At 39.0% G+C, this 22,153-nt stretch overlaps 1 protein-coding gene across 1 annotated transcript in view; it reads right to left on the bottom strand.

The window, feature by feature from the left end:
• The window catches only part of PARP8 (poly (ADP-ribose) polymerase family, member 8), a 129,112-nt gene that overhangs the window by 64,239 nt on the left and 42,720 nt on the right, over positions 1-22,153 (bottom strand). Inside the window, exons 2-5 of the mRNA XM_009894214.1 lie at positions 9,853-9,890; positions 4,586-4,675; positions 3,180-3,250; positions 634-711 (exon numbers count right to left, since the gene is read on the bottom strand). Of these exons, the coding sequence (XP_009892516.1) occupies positions 634-711; positions 3,180-3,250; positions 4,586-4,675; positions 9,853-9,890 (277 nt within the window). The remainder of the gene's footprint in view (positions 1-633; positions 712-3,179; positions 3,251-4,585; positions 4,676-9,852; positions 9,891-22,153) is intronic.

Raw genomic sequence — 22,153 nt, 5'->3', positions numbered from 1 at the left:
CACGGCAAAAGGAAAAGACATGAAGAGATTTTATTTCCCAATACATAAGGGAATGCAATAATGACTAATTCTGGTGAGGGAACAAGAGGGAAAGACACAGAGCAGTGCATTCATCTAAAAATATGCAGCATTTTTCAAGGTGAATTTAACTGTAGCCCTCTGAAAAAGAATGGACTATTGCCTAGATCAAAATTGTTTCGTAATAACCATTTTTACCATTAAATTGCAGTGCTCTTGACTTTACAAAACGGCAATCCTCCAGAAGGAAACTGATTTGGATCCAGCCTGATTTCCCATTTTTATCAATTATGGGACAAGCTTTAAAAAGTGAATAACTATTTCCTGGAAGTAAGCAGTTGCCTTCCGTTTTCAAATGTTCTGAAGAGTACTTGCTTATTCTATTCTTACAACTGTGCAAATGTAAACAAACTAATCTTATTTAAAATTTGATATAATTATACAGTATAACATACTCAATATTTCAGCCATAAAATACTATGTATATATACACATGGCATTCTAGTTGATGTTGAATAAACATAAGAAATGATTATCATAAATTTATAATGGAATGAACAACAGAAGCTTTCAAATTTAATTTATTGAAACTTGTGTAAAAATTTCCTTCATTACCTGTCCTCCATAATAAAATTCCTCAGAGTCATTATCTCCTTCAGAGTCTTCTTCAACTGTGCTGTTGTGCCGTGACTCCTTAATGGAAAAGGAAAGTTAACAATGATTACAAGCACTATGCTTATCTTGCATTTATAGTTCTAATTATAACTACAGGAATTATATTTTTACAAATAAGTTCACAGCACCCTTTATCAGTAGATCTTGTAGTATCGTTTTTCCAGAAGAGTGCTAAGGGCCCATTTTAAGCATAGCGAAATATCAGACAAAACAAGCACCTACTAACTGGGTACATAAACCCACCCTGAATATATGTTGGAGAAATAATACTCTGTCTGGCGACAGAGGCAGAGTGGCATTTTAGGGAACTGGGGAATTCAGTAGACTATGGGGGGATACTTCACTCTGTGCTTTTGCTAAACAAAACATAATTTACTCACCAAGACAGGTTCTGGACTGAATTCATTTGGCGTTTCAGTGATCGAATAACATTTTAGTTTACTTTTTATTCTGGTAAATCAAGTCTAATAGACTAAGGAAATAATTTGAGTCTGAGCATTTTAAGCAGAAAGTTCCTTTCTGCTTAAAACTGACACATTGCTGCTTAACTACTATTTTTAACAGAAGTACCAGCCTGTTGCCAGAAAAGTTCAAACTTAATTTTCGGACTAGCTCTGTTCTGAGACTTTGAAAATTAAGAATTAGAAAGTAATATGCTTACCCAAGTAAAACCTGCTCTAAATAGGCTGCTCTGTGAATAATTGCACTCAAGTAAATAGAACTGATCCTGGTACAGACTGCAACTCAGCATGAGCTGAAGTGCTACATTCTGCTTCCCACCAATGGAACCTTTACTTATAATTATGTAATTGCTTGAAGATATTAATTCTTGTTTCACACAATCCATTGTGTTATTTCTAGGCCCTATGCTGACAAGGGTCCCCTAAGGAACACCTGTTAAAATCATAATTCTACACTTCAACCTGAACATGATGTACTTACTGCTTATTTTGTATTTTTGTCCTGCACAGAACTGCCATAATGGAATAGAAATCAGATGTATGAATCAAAGAATAGAAGTTACCCCTAAATCCCATATATTCATGAATGTCAAAAATATCCTTATCACCAATTTCTATGGTCAGACATTCTAATCCCATTTCCCTACCTTTGCCTCTAAATTCCTGCTCTATTCACTGTATGTATACATAGAACAAAAATTCTATTTCAGCCAATTTCATGGCAATTTTCCACGACAAGGCATAAAAATAATTTCTGCTTCCACTTCACTGAAAAGAAACAAAGTGACTTTAGTCTTCTTTGTTTTACAATAACCTTAGCTCAAGGGGAAGTCTGTGTTAAAACAGAACTCAACTGAACAAAAATTCAACACAAAGCAAAGAGAAATGAAACTCTCATATTAGAATAATGAGAAAACATCCCATCCTAACCAAACCTCTGTCTAGCCAACAGAAATGGTCAGTGTTAGAAACTTTTTTTAAAGGTTTTTTTTCAGTACTTTCATATTTAAGTACCTCATTCAACTAGAAACAAAATAAAGGCTCAAACTCTGTCCCATCGAAGCTAACCATATCTCAGGCTTTTAATCAGATGGGTAAATTCTTCCTGCACTTGACTTTTTCTAATGTTTTCCGAGCACTGAATTTAATGATGAGGCAGTAGAAGCAAAGTATTTCCAAAGCAGCTTTTTGAAACAAATCAGGTTCCATCTACTAAAAAACCCAACCATACACATTAGCACATCTGAGCATGTTTATTTCACCTTTCCAGGATCAAACATGTATTTGAGGCTAAAAAGCAGTCCTCAAGACATTTAGCAACCACCCTTACCAACGGAAGTTTTTAAAGTCAACCACCTGAATTCTTGATAGAGCATTCAATTTCTTGCTGAGGGCTGGAGCCTATCTGCTACTTTCTTTGAGCCTGTAACACTGTCAAGCCCTGTAGACTTCAGTTTATGCCACTTCTTTCTTGAGTTAATGTCTCAGTGAGACTGGTCAGGGACCCATGCCAGAGGGACAGCACAAATACAGCCGTGACTGGAAGGCCTTGATACTCCAGTCACTACTTATGGTGAATAGTCATGCAGAGGTCTAGAGCCTCCAGTGGGGCTGCTGTATAGGCCAAGGGAAGAAGCAGTGAGCTGATAAATGGGATGTGGTCCTACGTGCAAGAGTAGGTTAAAAGGTAACAGCATCATGATCAACTTCTCCAGGAAAGATGTATTTTTAGGGCAGACAGCGTCTATAACACTGCTGAACAACAAATGAAATAAATGCCAAAATCGTGTTTCCTAGGATGGGAGCATCCCTATCCCAAATAAGTGATTCACTAGTTAATCCATGTATGAAACCCAGAGAACTACTGGGAGAGAACCCAGAGAACATCTTCGAAAACATGTAAACATGCACAGTTTGCATAAGCACACATTTGATAAGAGATCTATGGTATACACTCATATTTTATTATTTTCTGTTGTTTCTTAAAATAACTTCCGTTAAAATATGCATGCAAGAATTACATACCTCTCCATTCTCCCTCTGTAATTTTGATTTTATGGACAAGGAACAGTTGACATCACTGGTTTTTCTTAATTCTTAAAAGAAAAGGGAAAATAGGGAACATCTGTGAAAAATGTGAAAAATTTTGCATATGCAGACTTGAAATACTTAGTTGCAGTAGTAGACCAAATAAGGAACAAAAAGTTACAGATACAAAAAGCATCGAAGAGTTTACAATACAACAGTCTAAAATTAAGAAACCACTATGTCTCAGAAGACTCATATTTTTAACTGTGAAATGAAACTCAGCTGGTCCATCTAGATTTGTTTTTCCCAATCTGTGATTTACAATTTAGTGTCATTCATTAATTTTGTCTACTTTATAAAAGAACAAAAAATCAAAACCCCTCAGCGAAATTAGATCAGATCATCTTCTACACAAAACATAGGGTTTTATTCTATTTTAACTGACAGGCCTTATTTGTTTCTAAATTACAGAAATATTCACAAGTAAAATTTATCTTAAAACTTCTGATTATAATGGCCAGCTTTTGTTTGGGTGCACTGACTTCAGTAAAATTATTCTTGATTTATATCAGTATAAATGAGATCAGAGACCAAAGATCATATCGGTTTTCCAGTGGAATTCAAAGTAATTCTGTGTTACGCAAAAAAAAAAAAGCCCTAAAGCATTGTAATAGTAATAAAAAGAATGAAAAAAAGACCACAAAGTCAAGTGTTCCTATCTGAAGAACTGCCAGATTTAAGACTGCTCTATGCAGTTTCTCCTGCAGCCTGAAATCATCAGGGAATTTGGCTGCTAAAATCTAAAAAGTCTCTACGGAGTATGCGCAAATCTTGATTATATATTGTATAAATGTGCCGTGTCTATATGTCTGAAAAGCATGCCCTTTCATGTATCAAATAATTTTTGAAAGTAAGGAAATAATTTCAAATGAGAGGTTCCCAAAATCACTGGGAAAAAACACATTTTTTGCCTATAGTCCAATTTAGTGAAACAGCTGAACAATTTTGTTTGAAATTTCCTGAAATAATTCACCAGAGGCAATGGTAGTTATAGACTGTTTCATCCCCAATGGTGAAGATTTAGTGAAGTTTTAAGCAAGTGAGCATGAAAACTTATAATTGGGAAGTATTAAGTACCTCTAACTGTATTCAAGGAGAATTGCTTTAGCACAGACTGCAAGACATTAAAAGAATAAAATACATTCTGCCTACACAATCGTGATCCCCAGAAGAAATATTTCAATTTCTTCTACTCTAAAATGTAGGACAATTTACCACAGCAAGACTGTGAGAAAACAGCAAACTGTATAGCTGCACTCATTAACATATCTCCTTTACGTGCAGGCAACATCTTGTCTTTCCTCACAAAATATGAACTTGATAAAACACTCACGACAGATTACCTGTAGCGATTTGATGGAAAATTACTGGAATTGGCTCTGTTGTAACTAACACATCTTCATCGTTATCAGAACTGGAAACATAAGTGTTATCTACGAAAGAAAAATGCCTTGGATGGTGAAGTCCAGTTGTGCTCTGCCAGCCCCTTCCCACGTTGCCCATCCCACCCTTGTACCATAAGGAACTACTCCTCAGAGCACTCTCATCTTGCTGGTGTGTTTTTCTTTTCTCTTGAGAATGCTAACGAAAAGAAAAGTAGGAAAAGAATAGAAAATTTGGACCCAAATCTTATACAAGCAAACCCCTGGATTCTGATGTCATGGCTTTTATCAATCACACCAAGCACTGCTCTGAACCATCCCGCAAGGCTTATGGGGGTTTGAGCCAACCTTTTCCAAAATGAAGACTTGTTCTACACTTTTTTGCTGTGCCTGACACTAAAACTCAAGCTAGATCTCCCGTGCAGAGTGAAGGCTGCATTCAGAGTAGGGTGTTATCAGCCCATTATGCAAAATACCTGCGCCTCATTTTGCCTAGTCACATAAAGGTTGTTTGAAGTATGTTCTAATCAGTGGATAACCTTTGTTGTGCCTGATTCAGGAACAAAAAAAAAATAAAAATTCCCCCCACTTAACAAAAATGTTAGGTATGGATATGAATATGGAAAGTCTACCCCAAATTTTCTTAAAAAATGCAGGGATTACACTGAGGGGATGTGTGTTGTCTTTCTGGTTTGTTTTGTTTTTTTTTTGCTGTCCAACCAAATGCTTAGTAACGACAAACAAGGAGCAGCACGTTTTTATGTAGTATCTGCGGAAGCTAATTTTGCATTAATTGCTGAACTGCCTGTGAGAGTAAGAACATTTTGTTTTCTACTGATCTGGACTGAACTGAAACTTATGCTTTAGAGCAGAAAGGCTGACAATTAAGATAATCACAGATAAAGAGACAAATAAGATAACTGAAACAAGGACTTGATCTGTCCTAATTCCGAAAACTCCGGTCCCACATCAGCAAAGTGCGGGAACTCACATGTAATTTTAAGCATGCTGCCGCGACCTCAAAGCCTTTGACCACAGTGCTTCCAGCGAAATGTTGAAGACGTTAACATTAATTGAGCAGTAAATATCACTAATATTACCGGGTGTAATATGACTGAGTTCTTGGTTCTTGGCAGCCTGTAGCAAGACGGAGCCCCGGCGCTGCCGCCCCCTTCTCGCAGAGGAGTGCCCGGCTGCCTTTGCAGACCAGCAGCCGCACTGCCGCACACCGACAGGCGCGTGGGGCCTTCCCAGGGCGGGAAACTGCCTTTCTGCCCCATTCACATACATCCACCCAGCCTGACGCTACCCCACCACCTTCACCTGCTTCCACTCCTGCGCGGTCCCACGAGGTAAACGAGTGACCTGCGCTCAGCTCCGCGTACATCCGTCGCAGGCAGGCACCTGCTGCGGGAGGCTGACACCGCTTTGCCCTGGGCTCGGCACTCCAGTGGGCACAGCAGCCCGCTCCATCTGTGTCTGCTCGGCTACGCGCTTGGCACAGGGATGTGTTTTAGAGCCACAGCATCGTGTGAATGACATGGGGTTACTCCAGCCATCTGCCAGCATCCATTCCTTCTCCCACTTGTGCCTATCGGCAGGACAGACTGTGAACCCTGCCTTCAGGACAGCTGCATCTCACCCCCTCCACGAACCCCAGCTTTGCCTCTATTTGCATGCTCCACCTTGCTGTCATCATTTCGGTGTCACCCTCACCATGCTGGATGGCTCTGGGCACATACAACACAGACTCATTCCTTTCCCAGGTTTGGGAGTGTAAATTATTACTACAGAATCTAATGAGCTGGAATAACAGAGGCCACCACTTGGCTCTAAATATACCTAACACCTTATATATGGATGGGAGAAAGGAAACCCACATCCTGAAACTTACTGCTCTATGAAAAAGTATGAAAAACAACAATACGTGCTGTACAGAATAGACAATTACCAAGATATACATATATGGAAAAAAGGACTGCTCAATTACAGGTTTTATAGATTTTAATTATATTTTTATGCCCATTGTCATTCTTTTTTGGCAGCTGGATAATATGATTTTCACTGCCAAGTTCTTATTTTCCTTTTCTATTTGGCACCCATAACGGTGTTGGGTTTTTTTTTTCCTTCCATCAGTCTAATGAAACTTGAAATTAAGATACTGGCTTTTGTTTGCTTTCTTCAACACCCAGTTGCTAACACACTATACCCGGGAGCACCTCCCCTCTTAAGCAGAGGACCTAGTGCCTGGACCTAGTGGAGGGATGCAGCAAACCACTTGGTGCCAAACCGGTTCTCTCCATCTCTGCTGCAGTCTAACGAGGTCTAAGAAAAGGATGTTTCTGTTAACACGTGTGTAACCCAGAAATCACTGGGATAAAAGACTACAGCAGTTCTACAAGTTTATCGCAGCCAACACGTATCACTCAGAACATATATTCATTAGCAAAATGCTTGCTGCTGTAATGGTTCTCACAGGAGTCATGATCCACTCATATTAATGGGACTTTAGTCTACTCATTGATGTTATATTCTATAACTGCTCCTTAGGAGCATTATTTTTCCCCAGTTGTGTCAATGTTATGAGAAAATAGTTACAGACATATTTTGCTGGAACTGTTATTACCTGCCTCTAAAATTTTCAGTGATATTTTCACAATTTCAGCAACGTATATACAACTGTGAGACATTACTGTCTCAACACTATTCCTATTAACATCTTCAGTGTGCCTTTGTGAGCATATTTTTAGCTTTCACTCATAATTATGAAACATTCAAACACATTCCATTATTGAAAGTTGTCATGTTATATTACAGTTCCCATAGATATGATTTAATGCTCAGCTGTTTGTAATCTTTTGATGCTTTATGAAGCAATTCAGCAATAGCGACACACTGTTATCAGTGCCAAAGCGGTGATGCTGCATACATAACAGCAATGCAGGGAACTAGAGCATATGCAGTACCCAAAGCTCTTCTTAGAGTATCTAAAATTTACCTGTGGTGGTATTACTTTTAGCTGAATGAACATCATTTGTATAGTAACTTAATCAGTTCTACTTTCATATATTTATTGCATGCATTAGCAATTTATCTGATGATCAAATCTGACAGCCTTCTCTCGCATTTCCAAATTTGATCCACTGTGTATTACACACTCTTAATCTCCCGAGGATACAACCGTGGTATGGTGATGCACTAACGGACTTAAACCTTGACCTGTAAAGATTTGTCCTGCGAGAAATTTAATTTGATGAGCAAACGTTGTGCTGAACTCTATCAACTAGCAGCAATACTTGAAGATCATCTCCCAGTCGAGGAGGAGGAGACTTGACACCCTCATACCCTGACATGTCCCTGAAACATCCCTGAAAATACACGCCAGGGAAGAGAGCCACAGTCAGCAGTAATGTTAAGTCAGAGATTTGGGACGGAGAGAGGAGACAAAGAATCTGGCTCACAAAGTCAAAATGAGTATTTTAGGATCAAAGCTGTAAAATGGCAAAGAGTCATTATCATTCCTAACACACTAAACACCTCTTCATCACAAAGCAAACATAGATCCTGCAAAAGCTTGAGATATGAATGAAATCAACTCTTCCAAAGCCTCGATCAGTAAACATGTGCAGCTGGTTTACGCCCCCCTCACCAAGTTAGCTACAGAGTAAAATGTTCAAATTCTGTCTGGCTTTAAAATGTAGGGGGTGATGGCAGAGAATATTCATTAGGTTTTAGAGCCACCAAAGTCACTCAGGCGTGTAGGCCATCAGGGCATGCTGAAAATAGCATCTGTAAGGAAAGCTTGAGATTTGTCAGACAGAATTTTGCCAGGAGATAAGATCTCATGTGCTGTGCGAGTAACTGCTGGTTCAGTGCTCCAGCTTGCTATTTAGTTAGGGGTTCCCAAAGATCAAGTTTTGTGCCTTCATCATAGTTCAATCTCTGAAATGAATACATCCATTACTGATGTTTAATAAAACAAACTATTAATAACATATGATGCAGGTTTTTTTCAGGTATTTGTCCTCCATTCATTGTCAGGTCAATGTTGTAATCAGTAAATTAATTTGTCACTGGTATGACTGTGTATTTTATGAATCTCAGTTTTTCCTCTTACTGCATGTTGAATAGATTATTATTAGCAGCTGTTTTCCCTCCAGTTTTTACTGGTAAAAGAAAATCTCTCATGAAGGTTGTTAGCATTCTTCCACATAATCCATTGCATTTAGCATCACTGCTGATGCTGATTTCTCTCTCTATCTGCTTCAACATTCTGGTGTTCTGAACAGACATAGTCTACTGCTTATCAGTGAAGAAGATCAAAGCCTCCTTTAGAGATTCTAAAAGAAACAAGAAACATTTCTTTTAGAAATATTTCAAAGATGTTACGGATAAAGATCAAAAAAGGCCAGAGGTACTCACACTATTAAATACTCCCAGGTCCAAAATACACAGTGTGGTGCAATCCAACAGTACTACCATGTACCTTTGCTTGCACTGGCCTGCCTGCCCTCATCCCTGCTTCCCTCTCCTGCTTCTGCTAACCTCTGTGCCACCTGAAGTGTCTGTGCAGTCTCTCTGTGAAGGAAATCGGGGAAACAAGACAGCTTTTGCTCTTGCCTGGTTGATTTTCATGAATAATTCCCCTTGTCCAGATTGGCCACACAGTTACGCAAACGCTTTTGCCAACCCAGCTCAGAGTGTGCACGGCAGGCAGGACGGAGCAGCTGGGAACAGCTCCGCAAGCTGACGTTACCGAAGACATACCCATACACAAACCCTTGGCTCCAACAGACCCTGAGAAGCACCAGCGAACAGTCCGTGGGCTTAACTGGAAGAACGTGAGCAGTCTCATTAAGGTCTAACGCAGAAGTGCTTTTCCTGTCCCCGTGCCAGACCGCTCAGCCTCTGGAAAGATCAAGCTTTATCTACCACGCCAAAGAGGAACCGGGCGCTTTCACACTCCTGTCACCGCTGGCCCCAGACATGAGAAGCATCACAAGCTCTGGTCTCTGTACACTTGTGAACCAGGTTTTCTCACCCTGCCCCAGATGATAAATGTCGCTTGAAAAGGAGAAATGACTGTGAAAATAATCTAACAAATGGAAAATGACTAGCACAAGGATGCACCTGGAAGACATCAACACCCTTTCAGATATTCTGATCTGAGTATGGCAAATTGCGGTAACATGCGTACATGTGTCATGGACAAGAATGGTGTACTGTACCTGGGTAATCCTCAGAGACGTGCACTGAATAGGACACACTGTAAAAAAAAAAAAAAAAAAAAGACACAACAGAATTAATAACAACAAAATTAACTGCTGGCATAACATTTTTTTCCTACTCCTGTATTATGTTATGTTTATTTATAGGTTCCTGACAGTTTCCAGGACAGAAGGTAACAGCTACTTTGGTGGCTTTTGAAGTGCTCAGCTGAAAAAAAAAAAAAAAGTCATGCCCATTTTGAAAGCTTACTTTGCTAAACTGGCACATCCCTGTTTCAACCTTCTTAAAAAGAATATCAAGACAGCATTATATTCACTTTAGAGTAACATTTCACAGTATCTGTACTTACGCTTCAAAAAAAAAGTTGTGCTTTGAACAACATAACTAGAAAAGCCCAGTTTTCCTGGCATCTGGTTCCTGTTTTTTGACTCACAGCTCAGTAGGAAGCCTTTCTCACTGGCTGGGGCACTTCTGTATGTTCTTGCGAGTCTCAGCAAAGGCTCTGGATGGCCGGGGCTCCACCCTCTCATAAAACCCCCATATTTATAACAATTGTGGCAATTTTATTTGATACCTGTACCTCTTTGTCAAGCTGAATTCAAATCAAATTTGAAAGAGCCACGGTCACGCAAAAGCGTAGCTTCACTATGTGGATTACCTGAATCTGTTTCATCAGAAAACAGTCATACAAACACACCATGCTGGTGCTCCAGCTCAGCCCACGTGGGCTTTTTTCTACCGCCCCGTGAGAACTTCAATAAATTCACTGCTGAGAGAAGGACTAATGGGCATGATGGGCTCAGTTATCTAACTACCCACCGAGTCCTTCTGAATTTTTTTAAGGTTAATGCACGTCTTCATTTTGCATTAAAAACATTCAATCCTGCAGCATGCTGAAAGCTTTCTGTTGTATAATTCATGTTCTTTCCACTTCTAAATCCTATAAATTGAGTGTGTCAACTTACACATTTAAATAATACATGGCATGTGTTCATGTCTGTAGTGAGTTAAGCAGGCAGAAAGATCCACTGAATCAATTTTCAGCGATGTACAATACACACCAAAATTTGTGAAGAGGACTGTGCCATCCTGCCTTTGCTGTTGTGAGTTAAGCAGACAGACAAAGGCAGAACGGCACAGTCTTCTTCATAAATTTTGGTGTGTATTGTTCACCGCTGAAAATTGATTCAGTGGATCTTTCTAAATTACATGAATACAACTTCCATGTAGACTATAAAATAAAACCATGTATGATTTTTTTTTTTCTCTCTCATTAAATGAGCTCCACTTTCACAATCCAGTGACCACAGGAGGCAATCAATACAAAAAAGTTGGTCCCTCACACTTTCTTCCGTAAGTCAATCTATTACCGCACAGCTCTGTCACCTGTTTTTGCACATCATCTATTCTAGCACAATTCATTTTATGTACTGTTTGAGCGAGAGGCAAAGATGCCTGTTTCTTCAACAGCTGCAAATGTTCACATAAATTGAAGCTTTTTTTTTTACAGCTGACAACAGATTTAGCCACACAACTCTTGATAGCCTCAGTCAAGCCAGAATTAAATCCGATCACTCTGTAAATTCAACATTTTGTGATTTTTTCTCTTTTAATTATTTTCAGACATTTCAAATAAGCAACATCTGTATCCCTTCATCTTGGAGCATTTTCCCTAAAGACTTGGGTATTTAAATCTAATTAATCTGACATGGCATAAAGTAACACTATTTTAAATAAGGATATATTCCAAAATAAGGAAATGTTATATCTCAGTGCAGTCATGTGTGGAGAATTTTGCCCTGTGGTGAAAAAAAAAACAAAACGCTACACCAAAAAAAAATCCCAAGAAGTCAGCTAAGGGCCTGTTCTTACCAAAACCCATCTTCTAGACGTTGTGTTTGTAACCATGACTTCTTCCTTTTACTACCAAAAGAGGTACTTTGGTCTTACTCTTTTAGACTGGCTGCTTGCACGCCTCTTTGCTGCCTCCAGAATTGATGTGTATGGATTTGTTTGACTATTGTTATATAAGATTGTCTTCAAGTGTGGACTTCTATTCCAAGAAAAGAAAAAATCTTCCTAGAACTTACCCCATATTCTAATTTAAAAAACATCTCAATCTAATTGAGAAACTGCAGCAAACCACGGAAATTCCATGTATGTATAAAAAAAAGTTCTTCATACTGAGATCAAGAACAGGGGCTGAAGAAGTTACTGAATTTCCACCAGTGCAGATATTCAAAACTCAACTCGATAAGGCTCTCAGCAACCTAATCTAACTTTGAAGCTGGACTTGACTTCAAAGTTAACTTCTGCTTTGAGTGGGAGGTGGACCAGGTAGTCTGCACTTGTCATCCCCCAACTACTCTATGTGCAGAAACCCTATGAAAGCGTGTTTCTCTTCCTTCTTCTTCATCATGTGGTATCTGCGGCAGCAGCAGCTGTGGCGATGTTAAATGGAAACCCATACGTAAAAAATATACTGTGGGTCTTGTGAGAGGGAACTAAAATGAAAAGCTTCATGAAGATGCAGGTTAGAAATACTATCAAATCAGATCCTGTAATGACTGTAAGCAAATTCAGGGTCTGACCTAGAGCCCACTGAATCTGGCAGTGGTAACACTAAGATGAACATTATCAGAGGCAAGAAAGGAACAGCAAAAATCACGTACAGAAAAATTATTCTGTGATCCCAGTAATAAAAAGTCCCCTTACAGAAAAAAAATTGCCCTGAAAATCTGATGTCACCTCCATCTGAAAAGCATTAATAGAAAATCTATCTGCCAAAACAAAATTAAATGGTAGTATCTTGGAAATAGTAGAGGAATCCAATGAGCCTGAGCTGTCACTTCAGCATTTAAAAGAGCACTTAGAAAAGCATTTAAAGGAGATGTGAACCAAAGATTAAAGAACAAAATCCCTGAAAATGGGATACTCCAATTAAAAATAAACTAGTTTATGTTATTTTATATACAAATAAAATAAACTAGTATTTTTTACTAGAAACACTAATTTCAGTTTAGGAAATGAACAAACGTAGTTTAGTTCTCAACTCAGCAGAACTATTAGTTTATTATGCTGGGTGTGTTTAATCTGAAACTCTTTACATTATTAGTTCCACGCCTCTCCCCCACCTCACCCCACCCCCCCAAGAAAGGGATCATCTAATTGTCTTCTTTCCATCTAAATGCGCATTTTCAGCACATGTTGGGATCTCTGTGCTGCCTCTCTTCAGCGTTCCCAGATCAGTGTAGTCTGAGAAGTATTAGTGAAGTACTGTGCCAGAGAAAGGTCTAGTGGGAACAGCCTTTTAGATAGCCCATTCGTCTCACACGTATTTAGACTCATATTTGGGGAGAATAAATGGCTTGTTTGAGCCCCCAGGGAGAGGTGGTGGTGCTTTGCTTGGGCTTGCAATCTTGTGTTAGTTACGTGCAGGCTATGGAAGCAAAAACTGGGAATAAAGCTATTGAACAGAACAAGACTTGTGTTTGCGTCCCAGCTTGCCCCTGTGATTGTCACACAGGATCACGCTTTGGCACATTTTTCTGCACTCATAAACTGCTTCCTACTGACTGTGCACCTGATTTGTCAGAAAACAAGATATACCAGGCTAACAAAGGTCTCTTAAGAGGCTCCTGTCCTGCAGCCACCCAAGCATTTTCCCGCTGACTTCAATGAGATTTAGAGCCAAGGCAGAAACACAGGACTGCGATGACTTGTAGCACCTTAAACAGCACAGACTTCAGTGAAGACACAGATGCTCGACGCCTCTTGGTGTTAAATCCTCTCACAGCCAAAGCAAGCCTTTACTGAAGCAGCTTTCTCGTTTAAGTACTCAGAAATGCAACTGGAATTAATTTAGGCCTGGCCTCCACAGAGAAGTACAACATGATTATTCCAGTGAGGGATGTGATTTTTCCTTCTGGCAATGCAGCTCCTCTGCACAACCCCACTGCAGTTACATTGCTATAAATACAGCTTATAGCACTATAATTTATTTCCATTCCCATAAACACATTCTAACCAGCCAACCATCGTCCTTGCTCGTTCAGTTATATTGCTTTAGCTACACGGACATAGTTAAACTCTTGGGTGTAAACAAAGCCTCAATGGTGTTATTTCTGTTTTATTCAGCTTAGACCCTCCGCAGAAGGCATCCTACAGTACATATGTTTCTCGACCCTTAAGCTCAGAACAAGCTTCATACTAAAAATGGCCTAGTAAAATTTTTGTTATTTAACAAACAGTAAAGCACCACATGAGAAATTAGAGAGACCTGTCATGTTTCACTGCTTATGAGTTTTTAACGTAAACTCCTTATTGCTTGAAATAGTATTAACATGTAGATCCACAGCCTTAGTTTAGTAACAATTCTACTCACGGGGGACTCCTTGCAAGCATTTTCCAATGCCATTTAACCATATCTGTTCCTTGTTCAGAAAGATTATCCTGCAAAGGTCCATCTGCATTTGAGAACTAATTCATCAACTAGGTGGGGATCCACCACATAATTGCTATTTTTCAGCTAAATCTATCCCAATTTGATACAGAACAAGCAGATTCACCTGCATTTGACATTACTGTAATTTCTCAAAGCTAGTTACAAAGGAGTCAGGACTCCAGAGTCCAAACTGATTATACTACCAGGCAAAATATTACCCCAAAATTGAAGTTCCGGGGCAAAGAAAAAAATCCATGAAAACTGAAAAAGGCAGCAAAACAAAAGTTACTGTGACAAAGTACATCCTTAAAAAGGAAAACAATCAGATTCACCTCTTTACATCAATTTGTAAAATTGTTTCCTGTGCCTTGAACTGCAGTTTTTACCTATCATGGTACAAACCCCAGGACCAGACATGTATCCTGAAGCCACAACAGTGACGCTGGAGCTGGAGTGTATGACGCATCTTCCCATCAAATTCACGTTATCTCAACTCTCTGCTACCTGTAGTTTCTCTCTAGGAAAGAAATCCTTTAAGCTGAACTTCCAGCTGTTTTGCACAGCAGGAACAGCGTGAAGCATCTGGTGCAAGTCCAAGATTTATGCCTATGGAACGGTTATGACAATTCAACCAGCTCTGTCCCATGGCAACAGCTGACTTACTGCCTTATTAAGTGTGGAAATTGTGATCTAGTTTCTATTCCAGTTTTAGCTGTCTCTACTAGAGCCAGAGCTCCATGTGCTAATGTTGTAGCTTGCAAACTTGCTGAAGAAAGGAAACAAGATTTTTTTAACACGTGGAATCTTATGGTAACCTAATGCAAATCTGTAACAAGACATAAGAAAATAGTAAATAGGACTTTCTTAATCTTAATGCATCTGGAGCTACAGAATTCAGAAGAGACTATTTTTTGTTTATGATACCCAAAATCCCAGATCTAGCTCATCAGTGAAGTAATGCAAGAAGTTAATACGATGCACGAAACTTTACACCTGAAGAAAAAAAACAAGATTCAGCAAAGTAAGCTATGGACAAATATGTAAAATTAAATGCTACTGTGGTATTGATTATATGCCAGTATCAACCTCTGAGCGAGCTGGTCAGCTGAAAAAAGATTAGTGAAACATTGATAAGAAAAATAAAATTACACTGGTGAAAAATGTGGGCCGAATTTAATGACCTATATAACATTTCTAAATGCACAGTATGATACAGACCTCATGATTTTATTATTTTCTTGGTGAGGCAGTAAGAAGGAGTAAGAATAAGGTCCAATTGAACAGATGCAAATGAAAGCGTATTTGCTTACCAATTTCTAGCTATCAAGTCTCAAATTTACCACTCATCTTCAGTATCTACATGTACCATGCCACAGTAGAACATTTTATGAATGTCCACTTATTATACAGAAAATATTCCCACTCTCATCTTCACTCCTTTGTTTCCTTACCTTTGAAAATGCTTCCAAATTCTTCAGTGGATCCCTATTACTTTCACAGCTTTTAGCCTCCTCTTCTACTTCAACAGGACCACCATTTGATCCTGAAGTCAGACCCTTCATACTGTTTTACTTCTGACCAACCTTTTGCCTCAAATGAAAGGAAATTGGTTCCGAAAGGATTCCACAATGGACAGAGGCCACTCTCTTTTCTAGTAATTGGTCTAAGATCCATTTTGAAACCTAGTAGCTTGGCAACAAATGTATCACAAATAGAATTGAAATTATGATTTTCAGAAGATGTCCTGTGGCATCACATCCAAAAAAAACCTTTCAAATTGCACTCCTTAAATTTCTGACCTTTGAACAAGTGCCTTGAGAATTGCTAGGACAGGAAGGCATTTAGGTATTGGCCAACTGAAAAACTAGGTAGGCCATTTACACAAAAAAAAATTGAATACTTAACAAGAAGAAAAATAATCCATTAATCTTTTTTTTTTTTTTGGTAGTTGACCTATTTGAATTAGGAAATTCTCTGAAGAGAATTAAAATTCAAAACTAATAGTTAAACACATTGCAAAAGGCTTCAATGTCAAGTCTTTCTTCCAATTTGTACAAAGATGACATGCATGCAAACAAGAGCAGAAGAGACCCAGCACCCGTAAGCAATAATTTTCTATGCCAAAAAGATGTCTTCTGCTCAGTGGACACCACCAAAGACAAGCCTTCCAAAGTCACAGCCTGGAGACAACCATTTTTTTCTATGTTGAGAACAGAAAAAAAACCAACCAACTATAAATGCAATTGAAAAATAAGCACAAATTACTACTGTGTTACTTACAGCTAGGACAAAGAAACTCAATGCAAACTTTCCTTTTGATGTCCAACTGCTACAACCATGAGTGAATGATAAATGTTAGGGGTTTTGACAATTTATGAACAAGTGAATTATCAAAAAACTTCATTACCTTTCAATGGAGCTCTTACAAAACAATGTAATTACGCTCCAGGAAAAATAATCTTGCTCTTCCACTCTGGAGTTTGAAAGATTCCGTCCCACCCAGCATATATCAGCTGAGAAAGGACTCCACTGAAGGTCATATTCAGAAATATACATAAACCTATGGCAGCATTCTGCATTTTCTTAACAGGTAAATTTGGTAATCAACTATTGCTAGCATTCATAGTGTCTTTATTAAAAAATATGGAGACTTTACAAATGTATTTATACATGTACATTTATAATGATATAACTCAAATTTTATTGTATTGCAAATCACAGTAATGAGTAAAGCAAATACTATTAGCCAATACAAATCTGCGAGTACTGCATTCCATTCATTCATATTACCTTTACAATACAGCCCCAGTAATGTGACAAAAACATAGATAGAACTGAAAAAAGTTCCAGTTGCGTAAAACACTAACCACAAAGTGACGTCCATTTCCAAGCAGACAGACAGACAAGCAGTAGCTAGAATCACACGAGTTAGAAATACGGAAGATAGCACATCACATGACATGGTTCTGAAAGTAAAAGTTTGCATAAAGCTTTTTAAAACACAAATAAATATACAGGTGTTTTGCTCTTTCACACAGTGAAATAACAATTGAAGCACAGGACTTGTGGGTTTTTTTAAGCAGTGAAATAAAAACTGAGGTCATTATATAAAATGACAATCACTGCAAAACAACCTTATTATCTTCTGGAAAAGAGATTTAGAAGTCTCCATAATGAGACAACAATTAAAAGGAGCTGGACCTAAGTTTTCATGCACATAAAAGCACAGCTATGGAAAAAGTGACTGTTCATCAAAGGTAGCAATTCTGTTTCAGAATTCTGAACTTGAATTAAATCCCACTGAAGCCCAAGGGAGACTTTAGTACTTGACAAAAAAAAATATAGACAAGTTGCACAGAAAATACAAGACTTCTGGCCCCTACCAGACTCCTGGTATTTCTAGAAACAAGTACTTAATTGTTTTGCTAAAAATTTCAAGATATATTCCAAAGGGTGCAAATTTTGGTGAGTAATTTTTTTCTTTCTTTTTTTTTTTTTTTTTTTTATATTCGCAGCTTGCTATGCAACTGGACTGTGAACCATTTCACATCCATACTATTTTCTGGATTCCTGATTAAAACAAGCTTCATGGATTTCTAAACAGCTTTTGAAGTCCCCTTTAAAATGTTTTGACTGTGAGTGTCTGCATCTCAGCAATTTGTTTTCAGATATACAGGCCACCTTAAATCTCCTTCTGAAACACATTAGTTCAATGAGTTTCCATATCCCTTGTGATCCAATAACTGATGACCCAGCATCAGTCACAGCTATTTTTTGCTTCTACATAGAGCCAGGTGCTTACAAAGAATTGAAATTCGTGCACACGCTCCTTTTGCTATACATCAAAACTCCCCCTGGTGCACCAGCAATTATACAGAAAAGAATAACAAGTGACTCAGAGTAATCTTTTCCTCTGGATGTTGGAGAATGCGTGTGTGTGATGACACATGAAAAGTCCCAGGCAAATCTACTGATGACAAACAAGAACTATTCCAAAGAGAGACGAGCAGTGTCAATGTGTCAAAAATGGCACTGCTTTCATTTCTTGACATAACCTGGAGGAACAGAGGCGCTGAGTCAAAGTTATTATATGTTTGCATTTGTCACTAAGAATAATTGTGCTACTGGTCCTTTCACACAACCAAAGTGCATCTGAATCAAATGGTGAACGTTATTCATAAAGCCCCGCTTGATTTAGCGTGTTATTCAAATAAAGGGGATACAGAAGACTGCAGCTTAACCATTTCCCTTTTGCAAAGCATCCAATGAAAAAGGCACAGCAACTTCTAGTAAACGCACCGAAGTCTACAGGATTAATCATCACTCCAACACACACAAGGGCACTCCTAAAAATAAAAATAGCACTTATGAAATAAGCAAATCAAGGACACTTGGGGAAAAAAAAAAGTGCGCGCTGTGTGTCATTCTAGAAAGAGTTACATCAAAATACGGCTATGCGTGCAAAGCCAGGTTGTCCACAGACTACACCAGAATTGGACCATTTCACCCAGAACTACAAAAGCCACCTCTTCTTACAGTCACCCTGTCTGACCAGGTCCAGTTTCCCCCCCCCTTGACACGGCTACTCTTTAAACCTCTCTTCTGCGCTCTTCCTTCTCTCCACTGATCCCACTGGTTTGCATTCTCCTTCCGTCTTCCCCCATTATCTTTTCATCCAATTTCAGTCTTCCCCAGGACACAGAGTGCAAAACAAACTCAGGACAGTAACCTCTTGACCCAGCTCAGATGCAGCCAGAGCAGCATATGTAGTCCCAGACTTTGGCCACCTTATTTCCAGGGTTGGGCCCGTCTATGTTTCCTACAGTTTCTTTTTTTTTTTTTTTTTTCTTAAGGAAGAAAGTTTTTCCTCTCTTCAGCTTCTTTCTTTGCGTTTTGGAGCACTGCTGTCAGCAGCAACCGTGATATGCTGGGTTTGGAGCCAGTTAGGAGTTATCTTAAAGCCATGAGGTTTTGGTCCACATTGTTCCTATTGGAAGGCTGCTCTGAGGCTCCTGTGGCTGCAATTCTAGTAACTCAGTTTCCAATTCAGATTGGCTGAACAGAAACCCCTTGTCCAACCCCTGCACGAAGACTCTGTGTTGCAATCTTTCAAAACAAAAATAAAAGGACACAAAAAGAAGCAACCATGATCCCAGGGCAGAGACACAAGGCAAACTGCAAATTGAACAGTCACAGTGATCCAAGCAGCAGAAGAGAGCGTCTTGTCATAGGACGTTTTACCCAATCGTTTTAGCAGATAATTCCAGCACCTTACCAATCATTACAAACAAAAATAAAGCCCATATAACCCCCCAGAGACTGCATAACTTCATCGTGTCCCTAACCCCTAGAATGGCTCCTTTCCTTTACATGCATTGTACAGCAATGGAGAAAAGTCCTAACCATCCTTCTTAGACCACTCTACACATTCATTAATTAGGTGGCATTTTGCTTGTTTATCTAATGAGGTGTGCGACAGCCACTGCTGTGCGGGAAAAAGTAACAAATTTAAACACTCCTTCTCTTCGGTTCTTTGAGATACCTCACAGGATTCAAATTTTTCTCTTCCACCTGCCCACCTCCTCCCCCCAAATAAAGTCCCCAATACTTCTTGGTATAGCTGAAATGTATTTATGGACTAAAATTAAATTAAATTCTGTAAGTTCCATACATACAGCTTCCATTAACATCAGTACAAACTCAATATATAACTTCCAAACACAGAATTTGAACATCAAACTATAGCTTTTAGAAATATTCTAAATTAAAAGTGCATATCCTTGCACGCATTCAGCATCACAATATCCCATAGGGCAAGATTTTCAATAGATGTTACCTATGAAATTGCCCAACCCAGTTTATTCATGCTGATAATTATATCATACTGGTAATATTCATGCATTCACATAATTCAGGGCTACTGGCACACCTACAGCCAGTTATTTATCTATTGCTTAGAGGTACGCAGTCTCCTTCCTGGTCAAGGTAGTAAGGCAGTGTTCGGCATCTCTGAAAACTGCTACGTGATGATATTCCACAGACCCATATCCTGCACACGTTTTTATCCAAGGTGACGATTGCTGTCCCTGACTCCTGTGCCACACAGCTGCAAGGACTGCTTGCAAACCAGCTGGCTCATCCTGGTGTCCCATTATACCAAGATGGTCAAAACGTCACCATTAGAGACAGAAAAGGAGGTGCTAGCCACAGTGCCAGAGGGCTTTGCCTCCTCAGCCCCAAAGACCCAAGAATTACAGAGGTGCAAGGAACAACACAAAACATGACAGCAGGTCAGACTCTCACCCCTGGAGCCTCACTGGGACACCTGTAACATCTCTGACACTATACCACAGTCATGAACAGCACGCAGTCACAAACAGCAAATAAAACGGGAAATTCAGTATGGGATGACAACAAGAAAAGATCATCTTTTTTTTTCCTTTCTTTCCAGATACGACAGTTTCAGTCTGGGGGCACAGGTACGCTTCAAATACAACATTCAGTCCTGAGTGTCCGTAGCATTAGAAAGATGGCAGTAAACTGGGGGGACTGCAGGAATCATCAAGAAACACCCACCAGTCTGGCAGAACAGTCAAGCGAGCAAAAAAAATGTAAATGGGTTCAGACAGCTAAGTATACAGAGTACGGCAAATCAATGAGCAAGGGTGGTAGGAAATACAATGACTGCTGAGGCATGTTTTCCAGAGTGCAAACATAAAGATGGGTTATCACATTTACATGATGGCCCACGGGAAAACGGCAAGCCATGTTCAAGTGAAATTAGAGGGAAAAGTCTAACTTGGCTGAAAATCAGAAATGGAGAACCCCATTAAACAGTGAATTAGTCTCCCACGGAAGGGTTAGAGGGCTAATCACACAGCCATTTAAAGTCAGGATGAAAAAGGAGCTTAAGTGAAATTAATAGAAAAATTTTGCATTGGCAAGGTTACTAACAAGTATGTTTCCCATTGCTAGTTTCAATGAGTTATGAATGAGTAAAATTTTACTTGCCTTTCTCACTAGTAGTTCGGAGAACAAAGTTGTAGGTTGAATACGACATCGATGACTCTCAATGTGACTCATGGAAAAAAATACAAAGCATACCCCTGTACTGTATTTCAATAGTGTGCAGAAAAATAGCAGCAGGGAATTTCAGTTCAAGCGCTTTTTATGCATTTGAAGTGGCAGCATTGGCTAAGATCTGAAACAGATCTTCCACAAACTTCTCATGAATTTTAGCTGTTCCTGAATATCACACACTCTGATTTCTTCATGACAGAATGCAATAGAAAGCAAACTGCATTTTTTTTTTCATTTAGGCATATTTAGTAACAGCCAAATTAATAAGAACAATTTCTAAATACATGGGCTGTTCTTGGGCTGAAGAATGCTTCTAGATACATGACTGGTCACGGAATATTAGTTTCATACTATACCCAAACAACCATACCTGAATATAGTCTGGCAGACATTCCTACAGAAAATGCTAAGCAAACTCTAAAATAAATAACGAAAGATAATTTTAGTACCCTACCCCAATATGTCGTTGTATTTTGAATACCATGTTAATTTGTAAAGATACAATTAAAAATCCCTCCACTAGTCTTAATTAGATCCCTGTCTTCTCAAAAAACTAATTACATGTCAGGTGAAGCACTGGCTTAGGAAGCCCCTGTATTCTTGAAAAAGCAGATGTAGTTCTATTCCCAGCTGTGTTACAGTGACTTGCTATATGCCTCCCAGCAAGAAAAAATGAACACATTTTCAAAAGGTGATCAGTATCTACAAAGCTTTCTAGACACTGATTTACCTTTCATGTGTGCTGAACATCTACATCTCCAACAGAAATCAGCAGG

The sequence above is a fragment of the Charadrius vociferus genome, unplaced genomic scaffold (assembly GCF_000708025.1).
Source record: "Charadrius vociferus isolate BGI_N301 unplaced genomic scaffold, ASM70802v2 scaffold70, whole genome shotgun sequence".
Lineage (NCBI taxonomy): Eukaryota > Metazoa > Chordata > Aves > Charadriiformes > Charadriidae > Charadrius > Charadrius vociferus.
This window is presented reverse-complemented; position numbering and strand designations above follow the sequence as displayed.